This window comes from Plecotus auritus, assembly GCF_963455305.1.
Source record: "Plecotus auritus genome assembly, chromosome: 3".
Classification (NCBI taxonomy): domain Eukaryota; kingdom Metazoa; phylum Chordata; class Mammalia; order Chiroptera; family Vespertilionidae; genus Plecotus; species Plecotus auritus.
The window spans coordinates 211,858,631-211,879,367 of record NC_137772.1 but is presented as its reverse complement, the minus strand read 5'-3'; the positions used below and the strand labels follow the sequence as shown (position 1 = coordinate 211,879,367).

The 20,737-nt window shown below is 42.3% G+C and overlaps 1 protein-coding gene across 6 annotated transcripts in view; it reads right to left on the bottom strand.

Annotated features, from left to right (window-relative positions):
• Positions 1 to 20,737, bottom strand: part of ANO4 (anoctamin 4) — a 302,354-nt gene that overhangs the window by 22,712 nt on the left and 258,905 nt on the right. For all 6 annotated transcript variants that reach the window (XM_080660952.1, XM_080660955.1, XM_080660953.1 and 3 more), the window contains 8 exons: positions 18,061 to 18,143; positions 13,015 to 13,155; positions 10,395 to 10,559; positions 7,758 to 7,794; positions 5,566 to 5,677; positions 4,565 to 4,622; positions 4,336 to 4,433; positions 2,031 to 2,173 (listed from right to left, as the gene is read on the bottom strand). In XM_080660952.1, the coding sequence (XP_080517078.1) occupies positions 2,031 to 2,173; positions 4,336 to 4,433; positions 4,565 to 4,622; positions 5,566 to 5,677; positions 7,758 to 7,794; positions 10,395 to 10,559; positions 13,015 to 13,155; positions 18,061 to 18,143 (837 nt within the window). The remainder of the gene's footprint in view (positions 1 to 2,030; positions 2,174 to 4,335; positions 4,434 to 4,564; positions 4,623 to 5,565; positions 5,678 to 7,757; positions 7,795 to 10,394; positions 10,560 to 13,014; positions 13,156 to 18,060; positions 18,144 to 20,737) is intronic.

Genomic DNA, 20,737 nt, shown 5'->3' with positions numbered 1-20,737 from the left:
AAAAAATATAACAAAGCAGAAAGTCATTAAGAAATTACAAAGCAATAAGAATGAAAGTAAGAAGTGAGAGTTCACTGAGACTTGCTTCTTGCTGCCAAGACACCACAGTATTTGGGAGCACTCCAGTTCTAGCCACACAAAAGCTTCTTTGCAAGCACTCAATACACCAACATTATTTGCCATTTCCTTCTTTATGGGAGAAGAGTCCATTAAGAGACCTCAAAGCATTTCTCTTAATGAATTCTCTTTATTAAGTTTTATTATGAATGCCCAAATTGATTTCTCCTCCAAGTTATATCGCTCAGCCATTTTGTAATTGAAACTCTGAAAATACCAGTAGACACTTAGGACATAAGCAATCTAAGACATATTAAGCATGAATTCTACTGCTCTTTTAATTTTCAGATTCCACAGAAAGAACAGCTGCTTTCAGAAGTAATGCATCTTGCCCACCCCTACCCCCAATTTCCACCCCAATGTTGCAAAGCTTAAACACAAGTTAAAAAAAAGAAAACCTATACACAATTATTATGCTAAGGGATTCTGTTAGATTTTCTCCCCTAGGAGATAAGACTAGGAAAATAATAATAATTATATAAGATAATTTGTACAAAGAGCATACCATGAACAAGGCATTTTCCTAAGCCTTTTCCATGCATTAACACATTTAATTCACACAAAGACCCTATGAATTACTCTTATTATCTTTCCCACTTTAGAAATGAGGAAATTAAGACAAAGAGATATTAACCACCTAAGGTTTCACAGGTAATATGGGATAGGGCTGAGATCTGAACCCAGGTAATCTGTTTGCAGACCCCATGTTCTTAGTTACATCTATATATATAAAAGCCCAGCAACCATTATGGTGGAATGACCAGAATGACTGGTTGCTATGACACGCACTGACTACCAGAGGGCAGATGCTCAATGCAATGCAGGAGCTGCCCCCTGGTGGTCAGTGCACTCCCACAGCGGGAGCGCCGCTCAGCCAGAAACCGGGCTCACAGCTGGCAAGCACAGCGGCAGTGGTGAGAGTCTCTCCTGCCTCCACAGCAGTGCTAAGGAGTGACGAGCCAAGCAGTAAGGAGCGAACAGGTGAGCAGTTAGGAGGGGTCCAGGATTGCGAGAGGGTGCAGGCCAGGCTGAGGGACTGCCCCCCCCCATGTAATAATTTCATGCATTGGGCTTCTAGTACTACAATAAATAGCTTGGGTTTGATTATAGAGAAATCTGATTTCTTAAATAAAAGTATAGCATAGCTTAGCAGTCCTCGCTTCCTGCCAACCCCTTCCAAGAGAATGACTGTGCCCCCATACCCTTACTGACTCATATTGCATCATTTTACAACACGCTATTACACGTACTCTTCCTCTCTCTGGCTCCCCCCAACTAGCCTGTGCACTCTGAAAGCTGGGACTCTGCCTTATCCTTTCTTATATCTCTAAATGCCAAGCATAGTGTCTGCATGAACATAACATGGCTCAACAGATGTCTGCTGAATGAATCACTTAGGCCATAAGTGATAACACCTTTTTCTTTGGTTCATCAAGTTTTCCAACTCATTTTTGTTCTCTGGTGATTTATTACAACAGACAGGACACAATGTCATGACACTGATGTGAATGTGACTATAGGCTTTTGGCACCTTCCCTGTGGACTAAGCTTCTTAAAGCAACACACTCCTTCCTCTACGTTCAGCTCAAGAATCCCCAAACACTGATGGCCTAGATCAGGGGTGAGGAACCTTTTTTCTGCCAAGGGCCATTTGGATATTTATAACATCATTCGCTTATTGTAATTCACTTAATATAAACTTATGTTGCTATGAAAAAAGCTCCTAGATTTATTGAATTTCGAATCCCACCTGTGGTTCCTTGGCAGGACCAGACCAAGTAATTTTGGGGGCCGGACGTTCCGCACCCCTGGCCTAGATGATAACTGACATTTGCTTAGTTGGATGTAGCCAGAGAGCTAGAATTCACATTTCTAAGAACTAGGATAAAGGATGAAGTAGAGTATTTCCATACTCATTTCTAAGTATTCATCGAAGAGTCCGTAGGCATTCATCGGCTGAAGGTTGTAGTCCTTTTCCCATTGTGGGAATCTTATTTTCCTTTCGGGCCCATGCTCTTGTCGCACTTTTCTTCTAGTCCACCAGTTCTGAATTAACCTGCACAACAAGGTCAGCGTCTTTAAAAAAACATGTAACCGCTCACAGGACTTAAGTTAGAAATAGAAGCGTTTGAATATAGACTCATAGTTTAAAAAATAACTGAGGACAGGCTGCCAAGGAAAGAAAGCCTTGGAAAATAACAAGGGAGGCTGTGCTTCATGTGAGTAAACAGAATGATTGATGAACTTAGTTGAATCCTTTGTGAAACTGTCATGAGATCAGTGCTGTCTATGAGGGTTAGAAAAAGGACGGAGAACATCTATAAACCAACCCCCATCTATAAAGCAAACACCCAGATATGCAAGAAGAGGAAGATGTGGCCTCACTGGCTTAATTTAAGAGCCATGAGCAGTCTCAACACATGGGTGCTAACCTGGGGGGCCCAGGAAATCTGCAAACCCACAAAATGCTTCCACTCTGGCACACGGAAGCTTGCAGTTCCACAGCCAGATTGGCCTGCTTTGGACTTGAGCTCGACAGGGGCTCTGACTCCCAATAGAATGCACATCACCCTGGGGAGGTCAGCCCATTAATCCTTAGCAGTGCTTTGGAGCGCATCTTATATGGAACAGGGATGAGGAAATGGGGTGGGGGTGGGGACAGGTCTGTGTGCTGTTGGGGATAAGGAAAAGGTTGAAGGTTTCTGGGAGTAGACATGCCAAAAACTAAATGTGAAATAAAGGAAGTAAGAGGTTGGGTCTCAAAGACAAATTCTGCCTACTTCACAGTTTTGCTCTAATGTCTACAATACATTATTAAACAGTAAAAATAGGTCTCTTGATGTCCATGACATTTTGATAAATTATGGTTTATACTTTAAATAATGCTTCTAAAGGTTTGATTTTATGCTTTATTTTTTAAAAAAGTTTTATAGAAAACACGAAACACTCGAAATAGGTTTTCTAAAGATAAAGCTAGAAGAGAAAATGACCAGTAGTGATTCTGGTAGGAGGCTAAGAGATCACTTTTCAAAGTGAACCAAGTTCCAGCTAATTTTTCTGATTGAGTGGTCCTCCCTGGGACCCGGAAGATGTCTATGGAGACACCCAGCTGACACGGAAATCAGTAGGTGTGCAATTAAAGCAGAAATAGGAGTGTTGCTGATTTATGACCCTTTAAAACTTAACTGACCAGAGCTGAGCAAACACAGCGGAATTCAAGGTTATCCTTACAGAGGGGATGCGAGTTTCTGCCCATTGTCATCAACATAAATTATTGGCACCAGGTAATAATATTTTTCCTGATTAAGATATGCTGACTTCGACATACTCAGGTTTCTTTTCTGAATCCCTAAACTTTTCTCCTTTCCACAAGTTTCTTTTCTGTACAGCCTGAATGTAGTTTTAAAAATTGCTGTGCCTGCCTTAACCGACTTCGCTCAGTGGATAGAGCGTCAGTCTGCGGACTAAAGGGTCCCAGGTTAGATTCCGGTCAAGGGCATGTACCTTGGTTGCAGGCACATCCCCAATGGGGGTGTGCAGGAGGCAGCTGATGGATGTTTCTAACTCTCTATCCCTTCCTCTCTGTAAAAAAACCAATAAAATATATATAAAAAAATTGCTCTGCCTGACTTATCTCAGGGATGGGGGAGTAGAGATCTAGTTAATGTGCTACAGAGACTTGTAATGCTGGAGCTAGAGCATCAGAGACATCACTGGAAGCAGCTTGCATGCAAGTGTCCCATATTGAGGGGCCCAATCTTCTTAAGAAGTATTCACTTTTGTTCATGTGACTTGTGCTAAGTCTTCCAAAAGAGCCAGTGTGTATCATTATTATTTTTGTTATGGCAATGACTTTTTAAAAATTGATTACTGGAGAGGGAGAGAGAGAGAAATATTGATGCGAGAGCTGAACAATCTTGTTTGGCTGCTTCCTGCCTGCCACCTGCTGGGGATCGAGCCTGCAACCTGGGCATGTGCCCTAACAGGGAATTGAACCAGCAACCCCTTGGTGCACTGGGTGATGCCCAACCAACTGAGCCACACCGGCCATCGCCAATGTTAGTTATTTTCATGAATGTCTTTGAGCATAAACACTTAGCTCCAAGGACAGGCCCTGGCTTAGTTGCTGAGTCTGCACTGCTTATCTTACTTGCCATGCCTAGAAAAAACCAATAATGAGCAACACTGCCTCTCAAGCACAGACATGAAGGTACTTACGGGTAGCCAAGCTCCATGAAATTATTCCAGGTCTGCTTTAGCACCATTATAATACCCATTTGCATACAGAGATCAATAAGGCATCCACTGGGGTGGCACTGGGAGGTAAGCAAACGCAGAAATTCAAGAATCAATGGAGAGGAAGAAAAGGTGTCTGGTTTTTAATCTGCACAAAGTTGTTCTTTAATGCAGGCCTTTAGGAAACAAGGAATGATGGGAGAATACAGACCTCTTCTAGTCTCCACCGGTTTATCAACCTCAAGTAGGCACCTGGGTGTCCTGCAAATCTTCAACACACAGAAAAACAGACCATTAGCATCCTGTAGGTCTAAGCCTTCAGTGACTATTATATTCCGATTAGCACATCTTCCAATGAAAATTACTAGTGCAGTGACAGGTCTGAGGGAATTAGGAAACTCTACAGAGCTTCTGGAATTCTCCAGGGCATCTGCCTCTTCTGGCCTTTCTGTCTGCTGCCAGGCACAGTTCTCATTGTTTGCTGTGACTTTGAACATTTTCTGTTGAATATTAAGTGCTCTGGTCTCTGCCTGTGGGCAAGGCCAGTGTAAGCAGCAAGATGGACTGAAACACATTCTAATCTTTTTGAATAACAGTAATGCTGTTTTTTTTCAATCAAATGATTTGATTAGGATTCCATTCTAAAGCACCTAATACTGCAGTGAGGCTGCTGCATTCATCTGACCAAAACCCAATCCCCGTCCCATCCCTGGTTCTCATCTGCTCAGAACTTCCTGGTGAGGTGAACATGGGACATGAATGAACGTGGTCCAAATCCTCATAACTGCTGGATTGAGAAGTTACCCAGGCTGCGCTGGCATCCTGTGTCAGCCCCCTCCTGTCTGGATGTCCATCCCTCTTCTGTGGCGTCAGAGGGATCTAGGACACGCTGCAGGGCACCCTCCCCCTCATGCCCCTGCTCCTGTAGGTGTGAGGTCCGGGCCCTGACTCAGGTGCAGATGGAGCCCACAAGTTTGGCATCCATCCTTCCCCCGTGCAAATCACTTCCCTCCACTTAACCTCGACTAGAAAATGTGCCCAGGTACTCGTGAGCGAAAACCACCTCCCGAGATGGGAATGGAAAGGAGGCGGCTGATCTCTGTTTACACTTTGTATGAATCACACTAAAGGCAGAACTCCTCTGTTGCCCTGGTCAATGACCCCTGAGCTTTCTGTTCCCGGCCCAGGAGTGCGGGGAGATCTGCTTCCTACCTTCCGAGGAAGAACGCAATGTAAAACGTGGAGCTGTTCAGATTGACAAACTGAAAAAGAAACATTTTCAAGGTGAAGCTGTTCTCCCACTCCGACTCCGTGCGAGGCTGTTCTGTGAACAAAAAGGAAGCCGAGTTTGAAAGGCTGCCACTCCCTGTCCTCCTCCCCATACACACAGGGTGGGAGCAGAACTAAGGAGACCCAGTTTGCCTATAGATGGCGCCCGACAAAGTGCCCATCCATGGGATCCTCAAGCTTGCAGACCAGCCCCATCAAGGGTTTGGTGGAAGTGGCTACTGAATTGGCTGAGCGGTAGAATATCCAGTTTGTTCCACTAACACAAGGACCCGAGAGCCTGGAGTAGAGACAGTTGGGCTGAAGGAGCCTCATTCCCAGTCTTGGCTCCCTGCAGGAGACTTTCCTTTTGCCCTTAGTCTCTGCCTGTGGGTAAGGCCTGAGTGGCGCCAGGCCCCCTCCCGTTCCTAATAATTCCTTGGTCTCGACTTTTATTGCTGAAGAAATACCAGATGCTCATGGGGGAGAGGGCTTCAGATCCCCATCTCAGAGTGCTGAGAGCATCTGACTTTACCTGTCATCCTCAGCCCCCGTGTTTCATTCTCATGGACAAATACCAAGACAACCTCATCTTTACAGCTTTTACTGAATATCACCATCTGTGTCTTATAATTTCCTGCCCTCACTCAGGTGCCAATCCTCACCTCCTTATCTCCTGACTTCCACAAAGCAAACACTCTTTGAACATTGTAAGTGCGGACCAAACCTCCAACGTGGCAGCTCATGTTAAATGCATGGATCCTTCCCCAGGAGCTGTGTCCTCACCCCCAGCAAGACCAAAGAAAATGTGTGTTATGCAACCCGCTTTCTGTTTCCACATTCCCTGAGCTTCTAATTGCTCATTTACCATTTCAACCCATGCATTCCCTTTCCACGAAATGATAGCTCAAACTGCTTCCTAGAAGCATATCAGAGAAAGGAGGGGGGAGAGAAAGAGGATCAGATTGAAAATGGTTGACATGTCAGCTTCGGAAACGAGGCTGCACCGCTGTGGAGGGAAGAATAGAACAAAGGATTCGTAAAGGGTTTTAGCTTTATTTCACTCCTGCTACTGAACTCTCGGTTACAAGGAAGGTCTCCCAGGTTGTCAGCCAGCTGGGTAGGTTCCCAGGTGTCCCCACCACAGCTGGACCGGGCTGTATCTCCACTGGAATCTTTGCCAGCCTGGATCAAGGTGCCATTGGGTACAGCCTACCAAGGCACAGTTACCTCTTTCTGGGGACATAAGCCTCTTTCTATCTTTTTTGGTAAGGGGGGCTGGAAAATTTCAATGACACTAAGGGAAACAAGCCAAGTGCCTACCTCTGTATCTGGCACATAGCCGGCCTCAAAAAATGACATCTTGTTTTTATAATGATTATTATAAATAAAAACACCTTTGTGATTCTGCCGCCACCCCCCCCTCGCCCCCCACCTTGGACAAGCAACATATGGAAAGGCACTAAAATAGATTACATGCGGGAGTGTAATTTTCTCAAATTACATGGAGTAAAAAAAAAAACACAAAAAAACGAATAGCTCAATAATAAAATTGGGATGCTTTCTCTATCTGTGGAAAGTGTACAGTGCATAGCTGGCTACCAGATTGTTCTAGGGCTTTACGGAGTCAGAGGAATGCCCTTCGGGATGACTCGTCCGGGTGAATGTTATGTTTACGTGTCAGTGATGGTTAGCCTGCCCACATTCCCAGTAGAAGGCCTCCAGTCTTCAAAGCAGCTACTCTGCTGTGATTTTCTATCCCATGGAAACATGGCACATGGTTAAATAAGTAAAAATTATAGGCAGTAGCAAACGAGCACTTTCCTAACTAATTCTGGGCACTTTATACACTTGTACTTTTGGGACAGTATGTACTTTGTGTATTAAAAGAAAACCTACTTTACATTAGCTCATGATAGATCAAGTTTGTGACAGGTTTTAAATCTTTAGATAGAAAAGATCCCCGGATGATTAAGCATATTTAAAATGTCCTGTTGAGGGCAATAAAGTTGCTGTGTGCAACTCAAAATAAAGGGGATGCTGTATGTCTTTTCAGCAGCATTTCAAAAATGAATCTTTGAAAAGGCACTTTTTAGACCACAATACTGTACCATGAAAGAAAAAAGGGTTTCACTTACCTAAATTGGTCAGAAAAAGCGCAACTTTTTCATAGAGCTGTAAAATAAAATTCATACATTTAACAAATGAACTGTAGATGTTCTAAAATCTGTAATTATAAAGGAGACAGGTAATCAAGTCATGAGTGAAAATAAATTCATTATCCATTCGTTGCTCAATGAAAATAATGTGAACAATTGTGTCCTTTAGGGCAAGAAAGAAGGCACAAGGTCCGATTTTACTATTTTAGAAATCTTCTCCCACTGGAGTGAATAATTCTGTGATAACAGAGCTAGCTAGCTGCCACTAATTACCAGCTTGCTCGTTTTTCTTCTTTGCAACTTCTGGATTTTGAAACTTTTTTCCTAAAATAATAAATTCCTGTGCATTTTAATAAGAATCATAATAAACTTCCTATATTTCATTAGCTCAGTGATTACTAGTTCACCTAAGAATCATAAATAAACTTCGTTACTGGGTAGCTTAAATGCTCTTAGGAGTGACTCAGAGTTTATTGGTTATGGAATTTAGGATTATTTAAAGAGCTAGAAATGACAGTTTTAATAGATAAAACTGTGTTGATAATAATATTAAATTACTTGGCCTTCAGAAAGCCCCTTTCAAATAATGAGGGCATTTCAGTATCATGGCCCAGATTTAAGATGCAATATAAATGGGGGTGAGGGGAGCTATAATTAATTGGACATCTCTAGGCTTAACACTGTGCTTGGCACTCCACATGCATTATCTTTTTTTAAAAAATATATTGTTTGTTTTTTTTTTGCAGAGAGGAAGGGAGAGGGATAGAGAGTTAGAAACATCGATGAGAGAGAAACATCAATCAGCTGCCTCCTGCACACCCCCTACTGGGGATGTGCCTGCAACCAAGGTACATGCCCTTGACTAGAATCAAACCCAGGATCCTTCAGTCCACAGGCCGACGCTCTATCCACTGAGCCAAACCGGTCAGGGCCACATACATTATCTTATTTATTCCCTGCTACGAATCTCTAATGTCAGCATTTTTATGTATAGGTTGACCTCAAGTCTAATAATGTCAGCCATTCCATCTCTTTTGTTCTGCAAGAAATAACAATGTAATGAGTGCCTACTATGTGCCAGGCCCTGCTCCAGACATTACAGTAATAAAAACAGACAAAAGTTTCTGCCCTCATGGACTTGTATTCCAATGGATAAGAAAGATAATGAACAAAATATATGTTAAAAAAAATAGCCTATGGGATGGTGATAAATGCCAGAGAGAAAAATAAAGCAGGCAAGGAGATAGGAAGGTGTCAGATGGCAGGAGTGGGTTGCAATTTTAAATTGAGTGACAAGGGAAGCCATTAGAAAGTAACATTTGAACAAAGACCCAAAGGAGGTGAGGGACCAGTTGCTATGCAGACCGGGAAGGGAAGACTATTCCAGGCAGAAAGAAGAGCGAGTAAAAAGTCCTAGGTTGAGAACATGCCTGGCCCATCCAAGGAGCCAAGGGAAGGCTAGGGAGGAGCAGGAGAATCTGGTGAGCAGGGAGGGGACGAGATCAGAGCTGTCACTGGGGCCAGATGGAGGAGAGCCCAGAGGCCATGTGAAGATGTAAACTTTTGTTCCGAGTGAGAGGAAAGCCACTGGGCATTGTGAACAGAGGAGTAAGATAAGCTGACATCTGTATAAGAAGCTGGCTCTGGCCCAGCTGGCATGGCTCAGTGGTTGAGCATCGATCTACGAACCTGGAAGTCATGGTTCGATTCCCGGTCAGGGCACCTGTCCAGGTTGCGGGCTCAGTCCCCAGTGGGGAGAGTGCAGGAGGCATCCGATCTATGATTCTCTCTCGTCATTGATGTTTTTCTCTCTCTCTCCCTTCCTTTTAATATACTTAAAAAAAAGAAGAAGAAGCTGGCTCTTTCTATTGTGATGAGTGCAGGTTGAGGACAAACATGGAAGCCAGGAGACCAGTTAGGAGGGCACTGCCATAACCCAGGTGGGAGGTGGGGATGTGTGAAAAGTGATCCAATTCTGGAAACATTTTGCCAGTGAGAGTAACAACAGAGTCAAGGATAACGCCGAAGTTTCCAGTCTGAGCAACTACAATGGGGGAGGCTGTAGGAGAAGCTGGTTGATGCTGGAGGGAAGATGGGGAGACTGGGTTTAAATGTTAGGTGAGGATGGTCGAGTAGATAGTTGGACATGTGTGTATGGGGTTCAAGGGAGGCATCCAGGTTGAAACATTCATTTGAAAAAAGCCTGAAATCAACACAAGCAACATCTCAAGGACTGCTGTGGATACTGGCAACCTTCATGTCACTCAGAATAAAAAGAGAAGAAGAACCAATACTGTCGAGCTATGTTACAGATTCTGAGCTGGGCCTTTAGAATAAATTCTTTTTCTAAATTTCCCCAAGAAACATTTAGTGTTGTCTTATTGGATAAATAAAAAAAAATAAAACAAAAAACTAAGGTTCAGAGAAGGTGAGTGCCTTGCCCATAAATCTGACACTAGAAAATCTCTGACTCAATCCCCAGACCTATGTGTATCTCATGCTGGGCACTTGGCTACATGACTCTCTGAGGCCAGGTTCCTTCAGCAACAGAAGAAAACTGCCACCTGCAGCCCACGTGTTTGATGCACTGGGCTGGTCACCTTGCAGCTCACTCACCACATTCAGCAGCATGATGATACAGAAGTTGATGCACACGGCAGTCCCTGTGGTCGCAACCTGAGAGTTATTCCTGATTAACGCCCACTTGAAGGCAGCAAAAGTGCTGACGGTCACCACCCTGTAAATGACGATCCCAAACACAGCGGCGATCACCACGCATATCTGGCAGGAAGACAGAAGAGACCCAGTGAACACGTTGCCGGAGGAGGGTTCCTGAGACTTGGCAAAGTCTCTGATGACCAAAGAAAAGAAAGCAACTGCGGTCCTGACTCAACAAAGCACAACAAAATGCATACTTTTCACTGTGGCTAATAACTTTCATCTGTTTGTATTTTCTTATTCAAGTGGAAACACCACAGTGTCTGAAAGTTGATAAGCTCTGTAAGCTATGGGGTAACATTTTATTAAGCAGCATATTAGACTGAGCAGATGAACAAATATTTATTACGGGAATCTTACCATGTCACTCTTCTGTTTAGAACTATTTACTGGTTTCCTTTTGCGTAGGATAAAAGCGAAGCCCTGATGATGACCTGCAAGACTCTCTTCGCCTCACTGAGTGCCTTTCCCCCACTTGGGGACTCCAGACCTTCTGTCATTGTTCCCAATGGGCTTAGCACCCTTAATCTTCAAGACCGTTTCCTTTGCCTAAAATGCTGACACACCCATTCCCCTGCCAAACACACACTCACAGCTTAGTTACTGCCACTCATCCTTCACAGCTCAGTTCCAAACTACTTCATAATTAAAGCTTTTTCATGACTCCCCAGAATATTTTGTTTGTTACACAGCACCTATGCCCTTCTTTTGGTGTCCTACTTAACATTTCCAACAATTTGTCAGTTTGATCACTGTCAGTCTCTCCATCAGGGCAGGGACGGTATCTGTAGGTTCCCGTGGTTTCTGCAGCCCCTTAGCATAATTACAGGTGTTCCGCTATTTGCTGCTGAATAAGTCAACTATGTGATAGGTGCATAACCTCTTATTAATTGGATATAAACACAGACTGATCTGAGGCATCTTTCTCTGAAGATGTCATGGTATCTCTATAAAAGAATGGGAATCTCCAAAAAGTTTTCTGACTTTCATTAGGTGACTCAATATGTCAGAGTAGAGACCTTAGACTACTTAGTTATCAAAAACTGGATCTTAAAGCTGGGCCTTCAGAAGGCATTTGCTGACTTATAAATTTCATTCTTCATAGATACATTCCTCTGTTCTCCAAAAACTCTATTTTTGGCTTACTGTGAACGACATGCTCAAAAAGTTTGAGCCTGAACCCTTGCTGGAACTGGCCAAATTATTATTATATAGTAGTAATAATCAACAAAGAAATGAAAAACTGTCCATGTCTTAATCTTAGAGCTGTTGATAGGGAGCTGGGTGAAACGTACGCTGAATTTCAGACCAGGGTGGCAATACAATGGAAAGGACAGCAGGAGGGACTTAGAGGTCAGGTCCGAGTCCTGGCTCAGCTACTACCTAAGCAGTACGACCCTGGACAGGTAGCCTGTCCTCTCCACGGCTTCAGTCTTTTATGTTCCAGCTTCCTCATCCGGAGAACAAGGAAAGCTTAATCTACGTCTAGAAGTCTTGTTGTGAGAAACAAAAACCCAGACAATAACTTGGTAGTTACAGAAGGCATGGTACGACGCAGCTGCTTACAAAGCAGTCTCTGCCAAGGGCGTGGGTCTGAATCTCCATCGGAGCTGAGGGACTTCGGGTGCCTTGACTACCCTTTCATTTCCCCACTTTCCTTATAGCTAGCGGGGGTCTGGATCTGCTGTGGTCTTGTCCTTCCCACTCTCCTGACCCAGGATATATGTTTACACACTAGCATTTGAAAAGAGGGAAGAACCCTAACTACCCCTTATGGTTCTAAAATGACATTTCTGAAAAATCTGCATAGGTTTTGTTCAGTAATTAACAGGGTCAAAGTTCATCAAAAAAGACCTCTTTTAGGAAAAGCTAACAACCCAGCTTCAAGTTAGTATTTTTCAAACTATATAATCATCAGTGAGTATGGAAATCAATTTCAGGGGGTTATTAAAAAAAGATTAAAATAAAATAGGAAAAAAATCAGACTCTATTAAACATTTTAAAAGACTATAATAAAACAGAAAATTAGTCTATTACATGTTATAAAGGTGGACATTTTTCAGTTACTCTATTTAGTTTTATATGCCTATTTGCAAAACACATACTGGGTCATGACACAGAATGTATTTCTTACATGGGCATGGTAAAAAAAAAAAAAGTTTGAAAAACACTGCTGTGGGTCCTGGCTCATATTCTTAGTTCCTTTCAGCATGGCATAGAGAGGCAAGTCAAAAGAATATTGGATTAAAGTAAAGGATCTGAGCTCTTGGCAGTTTACTGGCTATTTACAGGCTAACTGGACAAGCCCCTTAACCTTCCCGAGTCTCAGCTGCTCTGCTTGTAATATGGGGACAATATCCTTATATCACCTCATGGAGTTGTTGTGAGGATTAAATCACAGAACATAAAAACCGTTTTGTAAAACTATGCAAATGCATGACATAATTAGTGTTGCTGCCATGTTACAAGTTTGTACTGTATGAAACAAATAAAAGAGTTCTGTAAAAATGTTCCCAACCATAAAAAATATTCCTGATGCAGACACGATCAGCCGGCTGCATTTATCTGTAAACGCTTGGTATGGTTCTGGCTTTCCCGAAATGGGATTCATCCGCTCTTTCTTGGAATACTTGGCTTCAAACTGGGGCCGTATTTCTTCCTAGAAAACAAACAGGCACATTTTACCCTCTGAAGAGGTGCACACGAAATAAGAAAAAAAAAATCATTTTACCTCCCGGGGAAACTGAGTCAACAGCTGCTACATTAAGAGGTCAGTCAATGAGTTGGACTTAAGACCCAGGTATTAATGTTTGGAAATTGGCCACTTGAAGAAAATCTAAAGAATGATGATCTTTATTGATTATCATCAAGGCAATGTGATTTAGACTCATTGTTAAATGGCTATTATCTTATTAAACTAGGCTTGAAGAACAACACTGAGATCAGGAAAGGGACCACCTGTCCTATCTCCAGTGGTTTGAAACAACGTAGTAGCTTTTACTTTCATGACCAGGAAATGAAATGGACACAAGCACAAAGAAAGCTTCCGAACAGCAAAATGTTCAGAATTCATTATGTTATTTTTTTTAATTTTTGTTTTTTCTGTTTCTTGACCTCTTAGCATTTGATATAACCAACCATTTTTCATAAATTTCTTCTCATGGTTCTATGATACTATATTTTTCTCAAATTTCATCTTAATGGCTGCTGCTTCTCAGTTTCCTTTGCTTGTTCTTCATCTTTTTTGAGCTCCAAATGGATGTGTTTTTTTTTGGTTAATCTTTACCTGATGGTATTTTTCCATTAATTGATTTTTGATTTTTTTCTTTTTTTTTTGAGAGAGTGAACTGTAGGGGAAGAGACAGAGAGAACCTTGATGTGAAAAAAACACATTGATTGGTTGCCTCCCTCACGTGTCCAACTGGGATGGGATTGAGCCTGCAACCAAGGTACATGCCCTTGACAGGAATCAAACCTGGGACCCTTCAGTCCACTGGCAGAAGCTCTATTCACTGAGCCAAACCAGGTAGGGCTCATTGTACAAGTTATAATGGCGATCCAACTCTTAGTATTCTCCAATCTTGTTATTTTTTTTTAATGTAGGCATTGAAAACCATGGTTTCTCTATTTTTAAAAATAAGCCCCTAAAGGACTCATTCATGTTAACCACAGATTTTAAATGTCTACTTAATTGGTATTGAAAACAAAGTAAATACCTTTCAAATCCAGCTAACATCAACGCTCCTCCACTTCTAAAACAAGCTGAGATTTTATTTCAATTAGTTGGGGCCCCATCTAATGTGAAAAGCAATTATGGGATTAGGAAAAGGTAATCAGCAAGAGGGTATGTTGAATTGTTCCAGTTAATTAAGTGCATGTTGTATTTGAGTGTCTAACGAGAGAAGAGAAAGTGAGCGGAAACCCTGATGAAATGGAGATTGAGCCAATGTAGACAGAAACGCTCAAGACTCGGATGAAGGTATCTGAAGAAAGTGAAGCAGCAGCTGATGGAAGACTGTGAAGAATGTGCACAGCTTGTAGCAGGCAGCCTGACTTCACTCAAGGGCAGGTAATAGGGAAGGGAAGGGGGTCTCAGAAACAGCTCCTGCCTCCTTTCCTTTATTTTAGGCAGTTATACTTAAGGATGTAAATAGAACAGACCTAGAATAATCTGCTTCTTTGGGAAACGTTTAATTTATCAGGCTGTGTCATTAAGAGCTGTTGAGTTAATCATCAAGCAACTGAAGCCAGTCATGGAGCCAGGCCCGTCTTCCTGGGTCTTATCAGATGAATTTGTCCCCCACATGACTTTATATATTGAAGTGCTAACCCACAGGACCTCCGAATGTGATTGCATTTGGAAACAAGGTCATGTGATTGCATTTGGACAAGGTCTTTGCAGAGGTAATTAAGATAAAATGAGGCCATTAGGGTAGCTCCTAATCCAATATGACTAGTGTTCTCATAAGGGAAAATTTAGACAAGAGACACAAAGAGAAGACAGCGAGAAGGCTCAGGGAGTAGACGGGCATGGACAAGCTAAGGGGAAGGGCCTGGAACAGATTCTTCCAACAGAGCCGCAGAAGAAACCAACCCTGCCAATACCTTGATCTCAGACTTCCAGCCTCCAGAGCTCTGAGACAACACATTTCTGTTGTTTAAGCCACCCAGGTGGTACTTTTTAATAGCAGCCCTGGCACACTAATACCCTGGTTGACCCCTCAAGGAGGCATGCAGCAAGTCTGGGCATTTCTGCACAACAAGCTGAGCAGCACAGGCTAGAATAGACATTTCTACAGTGAATCTCCAACTGAGAACTGGAACTTCACATGGCCACTGAGGCAGGTCCTGCAAAATGTATTCTGAGTGAAAGAATGGTTCAATCTCTCTTTTTTTTAATCCTCACCTAAGGACTACATATTATTGATTTTAGAGAGAGTAAAAGGGAGGGAGAGGAGAGAGAGAGAGAGAGAGAGAGAGAGAGAGAGAGAGAGAGAGAGAGAGAGAGAGAGAAACTTTGCTGTGAGAGAGAGAACCAGTAAGGACAGGAAAAAGGCTTCTTATTTGCTGTGGCTTTCCAATTTATGAGAAGCACCTGGTAATTAAACCCCAGGACTGTTAGTTCCTTTGAGTCAAACAGCCCCTCTGTTAAAACTGCAAGACAAGGCGAGCTACTCTCAAGGCTACATTTTTGCATTTCCCCTCCTCCCTGTTATTTTTACAACTCAAGGATAATTCTCACCAAGGAATTTCTAGTTAGTAGAAAGTTCCCTTGTCCCCTCCCCTTCAAATAAGCCTCTTTGAACTCTTCATAACTTTTACTCTAAGCATGTTTTATAGGTTTGAGAAAAATACTGATAATACACCTCCCTAGGACACCTGCCAGATTGTCTCCTGAAAAAAAACCAGTATAATTTTTCAAGACAACCTCCCTGTTACCTGCTCAACTTCATCCCAACATCCTCCTCCTTTCCTTGTCGCATAGCAAAAGCCAGGATTTAAAAGGGGGAAACTGCCCTTTGTTTATTGCCCTGTGTTGACTAGTGATACTTGACCCTTTCCCTTCATGGAAAGTAAAATAAACTTCCTCTCTGCATCTCTTCTTTTGGTTGTGAATTCTATCACAGCCCGAGTCACTGCCCTAACAGAAACATTGATTGCTTGCTTTTCATAAGTGCTCTGACTGGGGATTGAACAGGTGTATGGGATAATGCTCCAACCTACTGAGCCATCTGGCAAGAGCAAAGAATGGTTCAAGCTTTTTTTTTTAAAAAAAAATCTGTGCATTTAGATGTGTGTTTTTTGTTTTGTTTAAGTATATCTTTATTGACTTCAGAGAGGGAAGGAGAGGGAGAGAGAGAAACATCAATGACGAGAGAGAATCACTGATCAGCCACCTCTTACAGGCCCCCTACTGGGAATCAAGCCCACAACCCGGGCATGTGCCCTGACTGGAATCGAACCTGGGACCCTTCAGTCAGCAGACCAACACTCTATCCACTGAGCCAAACCAGCTAGGGCTGGTTCAAGCTTTTTAACAGGGCTGGGAAGACAGAGGGCTCCAGACTTACAAGAGATGTTGATCCTGAGGGTACCCACACCTGGGGCCCACCAAAAGTGCCAACAGTGACTTTTAGACTGGCTTTGTCCAACTTACTTAAATAATTCCATACAGCATCACTGAAAGAGGAAAATTTAGAAACACCTCTTTTCTTTGGAAGTGAAAAAAAGTCCAAAGGTGAACTTGCCTCAGATGACAGAGTTGCTTGGTGGTGACTCACATTCCCAGGAAATAACATTTCCCATCCCATTTGAAAGTTGTTCCCATGAACACGTGACAAGAAACAGCAGAACAGCTTCACCTGGGGGGAAGTCCCCATGCGGCCTGGAAGCTGTCGCTAAACTCCAGTCACCTGGACAGTTCAGAAATCGTTTACTGGGGAATACTTACAAAAAATGACCGAGTCCTTACCCAACAAACAAGGATTGCTGGAAATCCCAGTATTATTTCCAGATCTAGAACTGCCCAAATGTGTTCAAGGGCATGAGGAGAAAAGGTCACACCAGGTGTGATTTGAAGAGAAACAAAAATACCTTTCAAAATGATCTCCACCACTGAGCCAACCATAGCTAAAATTCTCATTTGTGTTCCTAGAATATTCCTTTTAATATATAAAAATATATCTGCATAGCAGAAAAACACCCATTAATACCCATCACCACATCACATGTGATTAGTTTATCTGATTTTCTGCCACAACAAGGCTCCCAAGAAAGGGGATTCAGGAAGGTAAGAGATAATGAATGAGAGGAAGGAAAGAAGAGTTCAGGCCTGGATCGGGCTGACAAGGGAAGTAGGGTCCGACGTGGTGACCAAGACCAGCAAGGGTGCGTGAGAGACTTCTGACAGGAATGGGGCGAGAAGAGCATGCAGACCAGACCTAGGTTAGGAGAGGACACCGTGTTTTGGCCTAAAAGGGGAGAGTGGTGGAGCTGGGAGGTGTGGGGGGAAGTTCAGTCTGAGGTTACCTCTCCTTGACAGACTTATCTAGAGCTGGCCCTGCATTTAGCTACACCCATCAAGGAGGCAGCTTGAGGAGTGTTTTCCGATCAGCATTTCCCACTTCAGGTAATGCTGACTTTGCGCATGCCTGGGCTCTGTCCAGGGTCCTGGAGATCTCACAGAAACATTCCCCAGGAACAGTCCTCTTATAGAGGGCATTTGCTTCCATGTGCCTAGGGTTGTAAAATTATTGCCCAACTTCTGCTGAAGTGAAGCAATGGAAAATATTGAAGAAAGCTAAACAAATCTTATTACCAATCATTTGGATGCCTCTACCTAAAAGTAAAGTGATTTACTTAGCTATAAGCAATCAAAAAAAATTTTTTTTTTAATTCTGTTAGTGGTTTCTGGACTACTTAAGAGTTTTCTGCAAAAAACAGATACTGAAACGCTTTTTGAGTAAACCTGACTTCTCTCACAGTGCAGGAAGTGATAACTGAAGGGGACTGTGTATTTCTTGGTGATCCGCTTTTTAAAAATTCCGGTGTAAATGATACAAACCTCTTCCTCTTCCCAGTCTATCAAATCCCAGTCATAAGCAATTACTGCTCGCCGTCTTTTCCAAAACTCCAGGAAAACTGTCGCTGGAATAAGCACAGAAAGACACGAACATTTGAAAATAAAGCAATGCTGTTAACTGTGCCGCTAAATAATGAAGCCGTTGCAAAGAATGAGAGCTGTTTGTGTAAGCATCCTTGAGCATCAGAACTTCCCACTAATCTAATATAAGTAGGAATGTTTATGGAGAATTACCAAGTTTGTATCATGCATAATAAAAAATTAGAGATCTCATTTTGAATAAGTTAAGCTGATTTGCAAGTCGAGGCAGAACAGACTTATTAGAATGGCAGGGCTCCCAGGATGTAAGAAAACAGAAAACTAGGTTACTAACATCTTCCTAATTGATGGCGTGTTTATTTTTAAAAGTCAGAGGCAAAGGCAAAAATAAAAATTAGCAGTATTTGATTGGCAGTGATGATTTGTTCCCCAAATCCTCCTTGCAGGAAATACCTATGTAAAATATCCTTTTTTCTATTTCATTGAAGGAAGCTATTTTATTGGAGGAAGAAATCCTACAGCTTCTCTCTCTCTCTCTCTCTCTCTCTCTCTCTCTCTCTCTCTCTCTCTCTTAATAAACAGTCTTTATTGTTGCACTGAAGGCAAATGTGTGTAAATTCTGTTAAGAACCTTTCCCAACAAGTGTTGGCGTCCCCACTCAGGGAAATCTGGGGGTAATCCTTACCTAGACAAAATAACTTTCTACTCATTTCTATTTTAAAAGATCTATTCAAATGAATTATTGAGCACCCTACAATGACAGAGAGAGGTGAAAAAAAAATCAAGACACAATCTTGCTGCCTCGGAAGTCACAAGCCAAATGAGTGACACAGGCACACACACACACAAACTTTGAGGGCAACTGTAACTAAGGATACCACAGGGATGCTGTGGGAGGCAGAGCTGATGAGTCTAACTCTGTTGGGCTGGCTGTGAAGTTAGACTTACAGAGGCAAGAATGTCATGTATTTGAAATTCATTTCATGAGGAAATGTAAATGTCCGAATGCCCATTCCAAAGAAAGATAATTACTTTCATCTTTCTTATTCTGGCTTGCCCTCAGACTACCTCCCCATTAGTGGCATTAGGACATAGAACATATATTTTTAAAATGAGTAACTGGAAAGACTGTATAGGGTAATAGTTAAGAGCTCGCTGGCACACGACCTAGACTTTCAATCCTAGGTTTGGAATCTAGTTCAGATATAACCTGTACTATTCTTGGAAAATCAATGAACTTTTCTAATGCTCCATGTCCTGCTAAGCAAAAGAAAAATGGCAATATAGGTCTATGTTCTCTATATAAAATGCTAAAATTCAAAATGATCTAAAAATTCTAAGTTCTGCCCCCTCCCCACCCAAAGTCTAGCATAAACTCATCTTGTGGCAAGTTCTGACCTGGACTGACATTAGAATACTAATCGCCTCCATTTATCCCTCTAAGTGAGGAAATCCACACATTAAAAGCAGCCATATGAATGTATTTGAATATGGGGTCCTTCCCAGACCTGCTGAGTGTTACATAATACATATGGCATAGCACCTTCCCAAAATCTGAAAAACTCAGAGTAATTATAGTTGTTAAGAAAGCCATACCTAAACTAACCAAGTGCTTAATTCTTGGAGAGGGAAATGAAAATAAATAGATGTCTGTGGAGGTTAATGCAAGTGCCAACGCCGAGTGGCCATTTTTCACTGGCATCCTTCTGAGAGTCTCGTTGTGTTGGGGGTCCCCAAAGCCACCTCCAGGTTTGATGACTCATGAGGAGGACTCATGGCACTCAGCATATAAATAAGATTACAAAAGATAAAATAGTGCAAATATCTAGAAATAAAAGGTCAATTATTATAAAATTTATTTTCAGCCCTAGCTGGTTTGGCTCAGTGGATAGAGCATCAGCCCACGTACTGAGGGGTCCCAGGTTCGATTCCAGTCAAGGGCACGTAGCTCAGTTGCAGGCTCCATCTGCATCCCTGGTCAGGGCACATGCGTGAGGCAACCGATGGACATGTCTCTCTCACATCTATGTTTTTCTCTCTTCGTCTCTCCCACTCCCTTCCATTCTCTCTAAAAATCAATGGAAAAATATCCTTGGGTGAGGATTAACAAAAAGAAATTATTTTCAAAATCTGAGACATACTTCATTCACAAATTACTGACAGGATCAGAATCTTTGAATTTGCATAAAAAAGAACCACAATCTTGTTATTGATCAGAGAGCTCTAAGAGCCTTGATTTGTTTGTTTGCTGGGAATAATTTAATTTTGGTCAACACTTAAAGTAGGACAAAACAGAAGAAGGAGAGGAAAAACATACTAATAAATGAAGAACAGAGGGGAATAATCTGCTTGCTGACAAGTCTCCACCAACATCTAGCTCCCTAATGACTCATTTTTTTTTTTTTTTCCCTAGGGAGAAAAGCCAATTCAGGCCATAATTGGTTTGTCCCTTGAATCTTTCTGAACAAAAATGAGTACAGAGGAAAGAGCCACTTGGCTCAAGCCCAGAGCCCTGGGCTCTTAGTATACCTCCAGGGTCCCCAGGAGGCCCTGCTACCACAGACCTGTGAATAGAAAACAGTAATGGAGTTCTAGCTCCACACAAAGGCCATGCCCAGCT